Below are 13,631 nucleotides of genomic sequence, written 5' to 3'. Positions count from 1 at the left end.
TATTGGACCTCCTGGTGAACGAAGTCATTGGAATAAAACCAGAGGAAAAGAATTTTAACAAAGACGAAAGTCAGAACTGGAATTCGATTGTATACAAGGTGGGATAGTGGTAACCTGATTGGATGAGGACTAGCCAATCAGGAGGGACAGACTACAGGGGTTTAAATACCACCAGACTAGACATGCCCAGGCATTATCCCTGATGAAGATGGCAGAGTTTGTCAGCGAAACATCAGTTAAAATTGATATCTGTACCCAGCTGGATGCCTGAGAAGGGTTTAACAAATAATGTGTTTATTTATCTCATATGATTAGTGCCCCTGTGTATATGACAATTACAAGTTAAATTATCCTATGTCACGGCAGCTTTTTCCATTGGTTGGGAAGTTCTCTGGAACATATAATGTGAAATATCATCAAGCTATTTAGTTGTAGGAGCTGTTGCACTAGTCACTACGATCCCACAGTTTAAAGATATACCAGTTCGTAGGCTAATTGGTCATCGTAAATTGTCTTGTGATGAGGCTAGGGTTAAATCATGGGTAGCGTGGCTCAAAGAGCTTATTCCGTGCTGTAGCTCGATAAATAATCACCAAGATCTTTGCTGATTAATAATTAACCCCATATATCTATCATCTCTCAATATTTTTTAAACTTCTGATAAACAAATACTGCCTCCACCTTTTATTTCTGCAGCCTTTTAACAACAAAAATTGTGGGATAACCCTGAAAGAAAAGGCACTTGTAGCTGCTGCCTCCTCTATCTCTTCTTTCTGAGGCTCACAAGTGTCAAGTGCTGAGTGCTTGAATCCTTTAAGTTGTCTGCTGTGATTGTTGCATGGAATCCTGTGCTCTGGCTTATCACCATTAAACAGCTTTAAAGCTCTCCTAAACCATGCAGCTTCACACACAGTCTATGATGGGGCTTTTATTCTTTTGAGTTTCGTGTTATGTCTGAATGACACGAGGGCTGTGAGAACAATCTGTGGCAATGACTGACTTTCAGTCAAAAGCTCAGCTGTGTTTCAAACCCACAGAAAGCTGTTGCCTGCTGATTGGGATAATTTTGCTGTCAATACGGAAGATGAATTGCAAGTGTATTATTCCCACTGCAGTGGAAGTATTCGATGAGATGCGTGGGCAGCCAATTTGGCAGGAAGGCAGTTGAAGTCACAGCAGTAGAAACCTCAACCCACAGTATATGCTGATTATGATTACATAGTCTTTTAAGAGAACTGTTTCTGCCTTTATTCAAACATTTTGGATATTGCTTTCCTGATTATTTCAGTTCTAACATTGAATCTGTATTTTGTAGTAAATAATGTTTCACCCGCAAATCAACTGGATCATCAGTTCCACTATGTCCATTACCTTCAAAAAAACTAAAAAGAAATTTTGAATGTTTTTTCTAGGTCACGTTATAACATTGGTTTCCTGTAATCTTTCTTGAATTCAAATCAGTGATTATCTGATGATGTGATATGGCCAGGTCATATTACACATGATGTGGTCAATGGTACTTGTACAGTTTTACTGTCCAGGGTGAATTTCTACCCCATAAAGAGTTCAAAATGATTTACGTTGTTTGACTGAAGTTTCACATGAGGGTCAGAAACAAGTTATTTTGTCTATGATTATTAGTAGGAGGCCATCATCTTAAGTTTCTTGCATTTTAAAGTTAAATCTTACTATTTGCAGTTGTAGCAATAGACTTGTTTACTGCCATTGCTCTTGCTCTTCCCTGTGGGCATAATCTTCAGCATCTTCCTAATACACTCTGAATTTCCTCACTAAATCCCTTGTTGCTGCACCTCTTCCTCAGCCCATTAACACTATCTTTCCACCTGCTCTAACCTTATACTGTACCAAGAACCTCACAGCAACACCAACCATGTGCTCAGGGACAATCATAACTACAAAATACTTTTCTAAATAGGCAAACTATATGGAAACTCAAGCCATTTAATTAAAAATCGCTCAAAAATTAGCCTTTTTCATAAAATAATATAAAATAATGCACAAAATGAATGAAATCCTGTTGAAAATTAATCTTCAAATTAACCAACAAAGGATTTAATAATGGTTTGATTTCATATAGGTGTGTGTTGGAAGTATGTTTTAGTATTTGCAATATAGAATTACACAGCGAATTGAGGCAATGGATATGTGTGATGCTCCTTGCTTTCTTTGAATTGACTTGAAAGATTCAATTATAATGAAGCAATCCATCAGATTTTTTGTTAAGGAATGTTCTGATTGTAATGCAAAATGTCTGTGGGGATGAGATAAAACTAGTGGTTAATTACATCAGGAGAACTTTTCCTAGTTTGTAGTGGTGCCGGAGGGCTCTCACTTATAAAGTCTCAGAGGTTTACAGTTCTTAAACTTTGAGACAGCCGTTTTGCCAGCTTTGCCCTTATCTTCAGCTTTAACCTTTTATCCAGATTATCCCTTTACAGATGTGGTTCTTTTTGATTGACCCAAGCACAGAGATATTTCCTGTCATATTAAATAAGGATTGACCTACACGTACAACCAGGACTAACCGTGATTTCTCGAAAAGGCCACAATCCTGCAGTATTGGGGGCGGTACAGACTTGGTATCCTTTCAGAGTACTGCATGCAGCTGTGGAATGCTGTATGTAGCAGATGCTTGGTGTACAAGAAGGCGGTGAATTCCAATTTCTATGCACATCAATTACGTTGTAACTTTTACAATTATTTCAAATGACTGGAATACTCTTCTGAAAGAGCATTTTGGTGTTTTTGACGTAAAATAGTGTAGCTGGATTTGGGCCACTATAATATGAGAAGGTGGGGGAATGTACCTGCTTTAAGAAATTGGAGACCTGCTTGCTTATTGGGATTTTGGGAGGTAAAGAAATACTGTCAAAATTACACTTTTCCAATACGTATTTGTTTCAGAAGCACAGCTTTGACCTTTGAGCCATCCTTATATCTATCTATATGATTAGAAATTTGCTATGGAGGGCTAAGGGCAGGGAAAACTTCTTCACACATAATGAATTGAAATTTTGGAACATTTTAACAAAATCAAGTTAAGATTAGCTCAAATGATTTAAAAAAATAAACAAGGGCATGAAGAGAGATGAAGTCAAAACATTGTGGTGACATGATATTAATCCAGCCATATTCTAAGAACAGGCTCAAATGACGTAATAGTTTGTTGTTGTTTCTATAGGACCTAACAGGAGTAACTTAAGTTTATTTTGTACAGTTTTTCCATAATATTTGAGTAATATTGTAAATGCATTGTTTGAATAAGCATTCTTTATTTGGTTAAATAATTCATTACAGGTTATATGTAAAATTACATTAATTGCATAACGACATGATGCTATCACGTCATACGTACATACCTTGCTTAAAAGTAAAAATGAAGTTTGATTCATATTCCAAACTCCCTTGTTTTTCTTCCAATTAGTTTTATATTTTAGAGTTAGAAAACATAACTGTAGTGACGATGTATTTCTTAAGATGAACTCGAGACAACTGTCTACTTATTGAAGCGCAGTGGGACATTTGAGTTAAAAATAAAGTAACACATACAAAATGCTGGAGGAACTCAGCAGGCCAGGCAGCATCAATGGAAAAGAGTAAACAGTTGGCGTTTCGGGCCGAGGTCCTTCATCAGGATGGGAAAAATAAAGCACACCGAGATGTTCAAGTTAAAAAAGAGCAGCGTCTCTTTGGAAAGGGAAGAGAGAACATGGTTGAGTTTTAAAAAAGGCAACAAATAGGCAAATTCATGGGCTCATAAACAGTGAGTACTGCATGATACTAATTAGTTCATTTTTAATAAGATTATTTTATTGAGATACAGTGTGGAATAGACCCTTCCGGACACTCAAGCCACCTCATCCAGCAACACACCTACTTGACCCTTAGTCTAATCAAGGGACAATTTACAATGACCAATTAACCTAGTTACAATGACCAATTAACCTAGTTACTGGTACATCCTTAGACTGTGGGAGGAAATCCATGCGGTCACGGTAAGAACATGCTAACTCCTTACAGGCAGCAGTAGGAATTGAACCTGGGTTGCCTGTACTGTAAAGCACTGTGCTACCAATATGCTACTGTGCCGCCCCTCATAATGGACCTAATGATGCACTGAGAGATAATTTGGTGTTTGAATCTTACAAGAAAACATTCAAAGATTTCTCCCAACTGAAGCACAACTTACATTTAAAAGAGCAGTTGAAATCACTGTATCAATGGAAACAGCAGACAGGATCAAATTGAGTTGCAGTCAGGAATGAAAATGAGAGTGAACAAAATTGCAATGTCTAAACAGAAACCAGCCTGACTGAACAAATTGTGTTACTATTGTGGTAGGGGCTTACATACAGCCGACCAATGCTTGTTTAAATGCAATACTTGCAGGAAATGCAACAAAGTAGGACAAATACAAAGAGCATGTTGGGCAGACAAAAATGAATAGACTGCGCAGGAAAAAGAAAAAGGTAAAATGTCAAGTTGCAGTTTCAAAAAGCACTAATCTGCATGCTGTTGATGAAAAATCTGATAATGATCAGAGTGAAACAGGACTGAGTGGCCTTATGATTTACTATGTGAAAACAAACAATAGACAAGCAATATGGTTTATACCAGAGTGAAAGGCAAAGTAAATAAAATGGATTTGAACTCTGGCTCAACTGTTTCAGTCATTCCACAAAATGAGTTTGATGGCATTTCAAAGATACTAAACTGAAGCCTGTAGTAATCCAACTAAGAACTTATACTGAAGAAAAGATAGTTCCTGTAGGAATTACAGCAGGGTCAGCATTGTGGGGGTGTGATTGGCTGAGACAACTACAACTTGATGGAGATGAATCCACTATTTGCATGGAACGACCCCTGCAATAGGGTCAACTGAAAGTGAATTAAGAAAGGTACTGGATCATGCCACAGCATCATTAGTGTTGGCATTGGAAAACTCAAATATATCAAGGGTAAAATAGTGCAAAATGAAAATGCCACACCCAAGTTTTCCAAAGCCTGTCTGGTCCCTTATACCGTCCATGATAAACTAACCAGTGAGCTTGATCACATGTAGGCCAAAAGAATTCTTTCCAAGTTTGAGTGGAGTCCATGGACAATGCCAGTGGTCCCAGTAGCCAAGAATAATAGGATTCTTATTATGTATCAGGATCTGTGGTGATTTTAGGATCGCCATCAACCCAGTACAGGAAGTAGATCAATACTCTTTGCCCAAATTAGAAGATATCTTTGCAAATCTTTTTGGAGGAAAACACTTCTGAAAAGTGGACTTAGCTGAGTCCTACTTACAGATGAAGATGGAAGAAGAGTCCAAAGTGTTTCAACATAAACACTCACAAAGGGCTTTATCACTATAATAGGTTTATTTTTCGAGTAGCATCTGCACCTGTGCTCTGGCAGAAAACCATGGACCAGGTGCTGCAAGGTTGCCCAGGCACTCAGTGTTACTTGGATAACATCATCGTTACTGGTAAGGATGACAAGGAACATTGCTAAAATCTCAAGATGGCATTAAAACAAAAGGACGTGTTGCAATTGTGGTCCTTTTTAGGATTTGTCAATTGTTATGACAGGTTCCTGCCAAAGCTGGCCATTGTGCGCCATCCCTTGAACTCATTACTACAGATCAGGAAGAAATGGCAATGGCACAAAGCAGTGTGAGGTGGCTTTTAAAAAGTAAAGGAAATGCTGACACCAGACACCGTACTCACACATTGTGATCCACATCCTCCAGTGAAGCTTGCCAACATGTCCAGAAGAAAGGTATCCAGATCTGTCAGAACCACTTCCTGCAGTCCCAGAGTCAACTCCTACAACCATCATGGAGGAGGCCCCGGAACATGAGATTGTTTCACAGATCCCCCTCATCAGGAAAGAAGTTATCACACAAGAGTAAGAAAGCATCCACAGCGATCAAATCTTTAGGCCAGAAAGCTTCCACAGCAATTAATTCTTTAGGCCAGAATGGAACAATTTAAAATTTACTATGCTGTGGATGTCTTTATAGTAGTTGCATCTCTATCTATATCTTTCTATCTATCTACAAACATATATGTGTGTGTGTGTGTGTGTGTGTGTGTGTGTGTGTGTGTGTGTGTAGTATATACACACAGATATCAAGTTGGAGTGCATTCATTATTGAGTTGGGGTGTATGGGTTTATAGCTCTGTGGAGAGGAGTGTTGTGTAGTTAATATTTCAGTGATATTTGAGTAATATTGTAAATCTATTGTTTGAGAAAGCATTCTTTGTTTGATTAAATAATGAAATATGGGTTATATGTAAAAATATGTGAATTACATATGTCATGATGCTTCCATGTCATACATGTGCGCCTTGCTTAAAAGTAAAAATGAAAAAATGAAACTAATATGCATACACAATCTTTGCTCCCTTGTTTTTATTTTGATTAGTTTCATGTTTTTGAAGTTACAAAATATAACAGCACATCAACAGTCTTTGCAGATTGCAGAATGTTTTTCCTGCAGGATACTGAGAATATTGCCACACAGGTCTGACAAGTCATACAGGTCTCTCTAGACTATAAATGCTGAATCTGACAGGAGGGCCCATTAAAGCTTTATTAACTATTACTCGTATCAGAGTTGTCATCTTTGTTGCTTTATATCATCCCTCACTACAATCGTGTGTGGCCTCCAGAATATGAAATCTATGCCCTACAGGGGAGGTAAATGCAGACGTGTATGGATACATCATAGTCATTATGTTTGGCGTTGACAGGACTGTGTCCTTTCAATGCTCCTATTGATTCCCATTTTATTGCAGAACTAAATTATCGTTGTGGTCTTCCATTTAATATACTTGATGACATTTCAGAGAGAGAGTAGCTTGTCTTTATTATTGCTGTGTAAAATATTGTTTTATATATATTTTATATAATGAAAGTAGTAATGATAATAAAGTGATCAAATGCATCATAAAATAATTTAGATATCCAAAATCCATATTGACACAGGACCCCGACAGCTGCTGTCACTGACAAGCATTGACCTAAAGCAATTTCAAGTTTTGTTAAATATTCACTGAACATTGTAATCTGTGCTAATTTGATAACTATAGCAACTGAATTTGAGAGGTTGAGCATCTTCGATTGCTGCAGATGAAGGTTCCCACCTGTTTCAGAAGGGCATCAACTGTACTGGTGCCAAGAAGAGCCGAGTGAACTGCCTCATCGTGTAACACCCAGTAGCACCCACATCTACTGTGTTGAAGTGCCTTGAAAGGATTGTCATGGCTAGAATTATCTCTTGCCTGTGCAAGGACCTGGACCCACTGCAAATTGCCTACTGCCCACAAGTTGCAATCTCACTGACTCTCCACTTGATCTTAGACCACCTGGACAACTGCCTACATCAGGTTGAAGTTTATTGATAACAGCTCAACGTTCAACACCATCATCCCCTCAACATTAATCCAAACTTCAAAACCTGGGCCTTTGTACCTCCCTCTGAACCTCTCTCTAAACTGGATCCTTGCCTTCCTCATGGGGAGACCACAATTCATACAGATTGGAAATAACACCTCCTCCTCACCGACAATCAACACAGGCATACCCCAAGGAGGTGTGCTTAGCCCACTGCTCTACTCTCTCAATATTCATGATTGTGTGACTAGGCACAACTCTAACGCCATCTATAAATTTGCCAGTGACACATCTGTTTGCAGAATCTCAGATGATATGAATGAAATGTACAGTTGCTGACAATACAATGATAGGTGGAGGGGCCGGTAGTGCTGAGGAAATGGAGAGTCTGCAAAGAAACTTGGATAGATTGGAAGAATGGGCAGAGAACTGGCAAATGAAGTACAATGTTGGAAAGTGTATGGTTATGCACTTTGGCAGAAAAAATAAACGGGCAGACTATTATTTAAATGGGGAAAGAATTCAAAGTTCTGAGATGCAATGGGACTTGGGAGTCCTCGTACAGGATACCCTTAAAGTTAACCTCCAGGTTGAGTCAGTAGTGAAGAAGGCGAATGCAATGTTGGCATTCATTTCTAGAGGAATAGAGTATAGGAACAGGGATGTGATGTTGAGGCTCTATAAGGCGCTGGTGAGACCTCACTTGGAATACTGTGGGCAGTTTTGGTCTCCTTATTTAAGAAAGGATGTGCTGACATTGGAGAATCACTAGAATGATTCCGGGAATGAGAGGGTTAACATATGAGGAACATTTGTCCGCTCTTGGACTGTATTCCTTGGAGTTTAGAAGAATGAGGGGAGACCTCATAGAAACATTTCGAATGTTGAAAGGCATGGACAGAGTGGATGTGGCAAAGTTGTTTCCCATGATGGGGGAGTCTAGTATAAGAGGGCATGACTTAAGGATTGAAAGGCCCCCATTCAGAATGAAAATGCGAAGAAATTTTTTTAGTCAGAGGATGGTGAATCTATGGAATTTGTTGCCATGGGCAGCAGTGGAGGCCAAGTCATTGGGTGTATTTAAGGCAGAGATTGATAGGTATCTGAGAAACCAGGGCATCAAAGGTTATGGTGAGAAAGCGGGGGAGTGGGACTAGATGGGAGAATGGATCAGCTCACGATAAAATGGCGGAGCAGACTCGATGGGCCGAATGGCCAACTTCTGCTCCTTTGTCTTATGGTCTTATGGAAATATACAGTAGTGAGATAGATCAGCTGATTGAGTGTTGTCACAATATCAATGCACTCACCGTCAACAAGATAAAGGAACTGATTGTGGACCTCAGGAAGATGAGGTCAGGAGAACACATGCCAGTCCTCAGCAAGGGGTCCGCAGTGGAAAGGGTGGGCAGATTGAAGTTCCTGGACAGCAGCATCTCAGAGGATCTATCCTGGGCCCAACATATTCATGCAACCACAAAGAAGGCCAAACTGCATTAGGAGTTTGAGGGGATATGGTATATCATCAAAGACTCTAGCAAACCATGAAAAACATTTGGACGGCCTGCAATCTGTATGGAGGCTCTAGTGCACAGGATCGAAAAAAAAGCTACAGATGGTTGTAGACTCAGCCAGCTCCATCAGGGGCACAAACCTCCCCACCATTGAGGACATTGTTAAAAGGCGGTCCTCTAAAAGGTAGCATCCATTATTAAGGACACTCACCATCCAGGACATGCTCTCTTCTCTTTGCTACCATCGAGGAGGAAGTACAGGAGCTTGAAGACACACACTCAGCACTTTAGGAATATCGTCTTCTCCTCTGCCATCAGATTCCTGAACGGACAATGAACCGGTGAACATTAGTTACTATTTTGCTTTCTTTTTGTACTATTTTAAAATATTTTGTATTGTAACTTACATAACTTCTTATGAACTGCACTGTACTGCTGATGCAAAACAACACGTTTCATGGCATAGTTCAGTGATAATAAACCTGATTCTGATATAATTAACCATATTGATGCAGAATAGAGGGGACTGGAAAGTAGTTTTAAAAATGTACTTGACTTTTTTTTAATCTAGTCTGTATTGCTTAGAAATTAATCTGTGCACAAAAACATGTGCTAAACTGGTCGTGTACACACTGTCCTGGTGCTGTTCAGATGTGATTTTTGTGCACATGCCTCATGCATGGACTTCAGCGATTGGGAGGTGTCAACCATAATGCATGTTAGGTGCAGGTCATCCCCAGACAGCCTTTTCCCTGCAGAAACTAACCAGTGCTGTTTGACATTGAGCTCGTATTAATTGAAGAGATGCAAACTCACTCCAAGCACAGCCGATGTTTTGGGATGTGGCTTGGCAATAACTCGAGCAGTACAGACACATTAAAAATGTTTGGCATGCCGACTTAGCTGTTTCTGTGCAAGCGATGATGCTGAATGAGCATAAATACAGGAACCATGCCTCTGCGGGGATTCCCTTCACGGAGTGATCCAGTTGGAAAACGTGCTCTGTAATGATCATGCTAGTATTGGACTAGAATGAAAATTCAGATGATTCACGTGGGCAGCCAAATCGCGACTGATCTCTTTCCTCATCTCCTCTTTGTGCCTTGTGTCAAAAATATTTAATCTGCAAATATTTAATTGTCTGGTCCTTGAGCAATCACAAACTTCCCCAACTCTTATTTATTTTTTGTACACCTCTATTGAACCTTCTCTCAACTTTCATTGTTCCAAGGACAACAATCCCAATTTCCCTAGGCTTTCCCTATGACTTAGTCCCTCATCTCTAAAACTTTTAGAAAGAATAATCTTTTTTTTACCCTCCCTTGGATATTTAAATCCTTTCTGGCAACCAGAGATGAAAGCAATGCTCAATGCTTTTCCTCTCTGCGTTTGTTTTCTATACTACCCCAGGTTCTCGATAATGCTAGCTTCCCAACTACTTCACTCTAGTCAACATGTCCTTCCCCGTCAAGGATTAATGTACGTTTGTACATGTATTGAGTATAGGAGTTGGGATGTCATTATTGAGTACAGGAGTTTGGATGTCATTATTGAGTACAGGAGTTGGGATGTTATATTGAAGTTGTATGAGACATTGTTGAGGCCTTACTTGAATATTGTGTGCAGTTCCGGTCACCTACCTACAGGAAATATTTCAATAAGATTGAAAGAGTACAGAGAAAATTTACAAGGATGTGTCTGGAATTTGAGGACCTGGGGCATAGGGAAAGGATAATTAGATTATGACTTTGTTCCCTGAAGTGTTGGAGAATTAGGATTTGATAGAAGTATATGCAATTATGAGGAGTATAGATTGGGTAAATGCAAGCAGGCTTTTTCCACGGAGGTTGGGTGAGACTAGAACTAGCAGTCATAGGTTAAGGATGAAAGGTGAAATATTTAAAGGGGATCTTCTTCACTCAGAGGGTGATGAGAGTATGGAACGAGCTGTCAGTGGAAGTGGAGGATGCACGTACAATTTCATCATTTAAGAGAAGTTTGGATAGGTATATGGATGGGAGGGGTATGGTTCAGGTCAATAAGACTAGGCAGAACAATAATTCAGCACAGAATGGATGAGCCAATCGGCCTGTTTCTGTGCTGTAATGCTATATGACTCTATGACTCTACTCTCATGTTCCTCTGTTTCCACAAACGGTTTGTAAATTCTCCTCTTCTTGAACTGGGGCCATACATGACTGCAAATTTGCAGTTCATTTATCAGCTTCAGCCATCCGGATTGTGAAATTCAAGGCATCGGGGCCTTACTCTCTAAAGGCATAGGTAAATGTTTTGACGTCTGCTTATATAAGGTTACTGTTCCCTTTCACAAGTGATTTTCATAACCTTAGAATCTGAATGCATTAACCTTCAGGCAGATGGGGGTAGATATGTGACTGTTCACTACCTCTCCCTCTCCCTCTCCCTCAACCTTCTGTCTCTCCTTCTCCAGCCATCTCTGTATGGGCGACTTTCACTTTGCCCCCTTCACCTCCAGTGAAAACCCACAATAAACGTCACACACCTGCGGCAAGAAAAGCCGAACTCTGCAGTCAGCCAAACTCACACCCAGGTCTGTAACTCCAGCCTTTAGCTCTTTACAGTGCGGCAAGATTTCCTCCGGTTCAGTCACTAACAAACCTGAACGTTATTGGAAGTGTACAGATATGGGGTTCATCGGGCCTGTCTACCTCTGCGGGGCCCACACTGAGGAAGATGTATTCTTTAAATTAGTTTCACAACCCAAGCATGACTTGGACTGATGTCAGCCCTGTGTGCTCCATGCAGTTTGTTTATGCATACATTCTGTGCATGGAAGTGAGTGATTATTGATATGTTCTCGTGAAAAGGTCCAATCACATTCATTGGCCGATTGTGTTACAATCCAATCATTTAGGAGGTTAAAAAATGTGCTCTGAATGACAGAGTTTCCGGGTCCCAGCTGGTTTAAGGTGACCTGCTTCACAAGTAATCTGTTTTAATAATGTAATCCTCAACTTGTGTGACAAGAGACCTGGACGAGGACGGTGTGGACCCGAACACTGGAGTACCCGAAGCAAGGATCGAGACACAATATCAAACTGGGTCGGGAACTGAGCACAAAACAAACGCTTGATGATATCACTAGTAGGGCTTACGAGTGAGCACTGAGGCTCCGTCCAGGTGCTCTTTAAATACTCAGTTCTTGGCACCCAAAACATGTTTGCCAATTAGCAGGACCACCCTGAACCTGCAAAAGAGCCACGTCAGCTATCCATGCTCCGGAGGGTTAGAGCATCTAAATCCCAGAAGCTAGTGTGATTGGGAGTGTCTCCCACGCTTGATTTAAAATTTTTAATCAAAAATGCCATCTTCCCTTGGAGTGGCTGTGGTTACTTAATGAGTTTATTTTTCAATATTACAGATATCGCTTCATTCTCTGCCCAAAAAAGAATGTATAGTTCCAAAATGCCCATAAAACACTTTGCCAAGCCTTTTCGATTAACAAAATTCTGCCTACTGAGACAGGTAAGTCGAGGGATGCCTGCAGAAACCAATTGATTTTTGTGTCTTCTTTAGCTGGGAAAGGGAGAAAGCAAACCGTTCTGGGAAGTGGTGGAAGAAGAAATGGAGCGAGATACCTGATAAAGATCACAAAGGGGAGGAGCAGGAAGCCAGACTAATGGATGAGTCGGATATGACTGAACCGCTGGAGGTGACAGTGGCACGGGAGGAAATCGACATGCTGCTAAATGAGCAGCAAAAAACTGCAGCACTCAAGGTGAGCAGGGAAATAGCTGACAGACCACCTGCAATGGGAGATGACAGGAGGAACTTTTAACTGAATTATAACAAAACACAAGGGACTTCTATGTGGAAGAATGGCACTTAAAACACTGAAATAATATTAAATCTTAGGTACATAAAACACAGTGAATTGCCTGGAATCTACACTCTTTCACTCAGAGTCATATAGCACTGAAACCGGCCCTTTGGCCCACTGAGTCTATGCTGTTCATTAAGCACTTAAGGAATAAGCAGTTGACATTTTGGGCCAAGATTCTTCATCGGGATCTGACGAAGGGTTTCGGCCTGAAACACTGACTGTAAGTACTTATCCATAGACGCTGCCTGACCTGCTGAGTTCCTCCAGCATCTTGTTCAAAGTATACTTGTTATCAAAGAATGTGTAAATTGTACAATCTTGAGACTTGTTTGCTCCCAGGTAGCCACAAAGCAAGAAACCCAAAAGAATCCAGTTAAACAAATAAAAAAGACAAACAGCTGATATACAAGAGAAAGAAAAAAAACAAAAGTCAAACAAGCAATTGAAGTGAACAGCGACAATCCAAACATTGAGTCCTCGGATCTGAACCCTGGAGCAACCCAGAGTAGGCCCAAAGATTCACCTATCAGTTCATTATTTTAGCAGGCGCAGAGCACAACAGCTGGGGCTGTCTTCATAGCCCCAGCTATACTGTAGAGAGAGAGGAGTGACCATTATGGAGAGTGAGCGAAATCATCTCTCGCTCCTGATCCCAACACCCTGTCTTTTCAGTCTCTTTAGGCTGGCATTTAAATTGACCAAATGATGGACCAATTGAAAGGCTCTGGCGCCTTGGAGAGAGGGGTGAAGATCATGAAGAGCAAGTGAAACCAACTCTTGCCCTGGATCCTAACACCCGGCCTTTTCACTCCAGTATTTAAATTGACCAAATGACTGAACAG

General features: G+C 40.3%; 1 protein-coding gene across 3 annotated transcripts in view; it reads left to right on the top strand.

Annotated features, from left to right (window-relative positions):
- The window catches only part of LOC140202973 (kinesin-like protein KIF19), a 170,880-nt gene that overhangs the window by 79,523 nt on the left and 77,726 nt on the right, over positions 1-13,631 (top strand). For all 3 annotated transcript variants that reach the window (XM_072268623.1, XM_072268622.1, XM_072268624.1), the window contains exon 12: positions 12,483-12,684. In XM_072268623.1, the coding sequence (XP_072124724.1) occupies positions 12,483-12,684 (202 nt within the window). The remainder of the gene's footprint in view (positions 1-12,482; positions 12,685-13,631) is intronic.

This window comes from Mobula birostris, chromosome 9 (genome assembly GCF_030028105.1).
Source record: "Mobula birostris isolate sMobBir1 chromosome 9, sMobBir1.hap1, whole genome shotgun sequence".
Taxonomy (NCBI): domain Eukaryota; kingdom Metazoa; phylum Chordata; class Chondrichthyes; order Myliobatiformes; family Myliobatidae; genus Mobula; species Mobula birostris.
The sequence above is the reverse complement of the archived record's forward strand: the minus strand, read 5'-3'. Positions and strand labels throughout refer to the sequence as shown.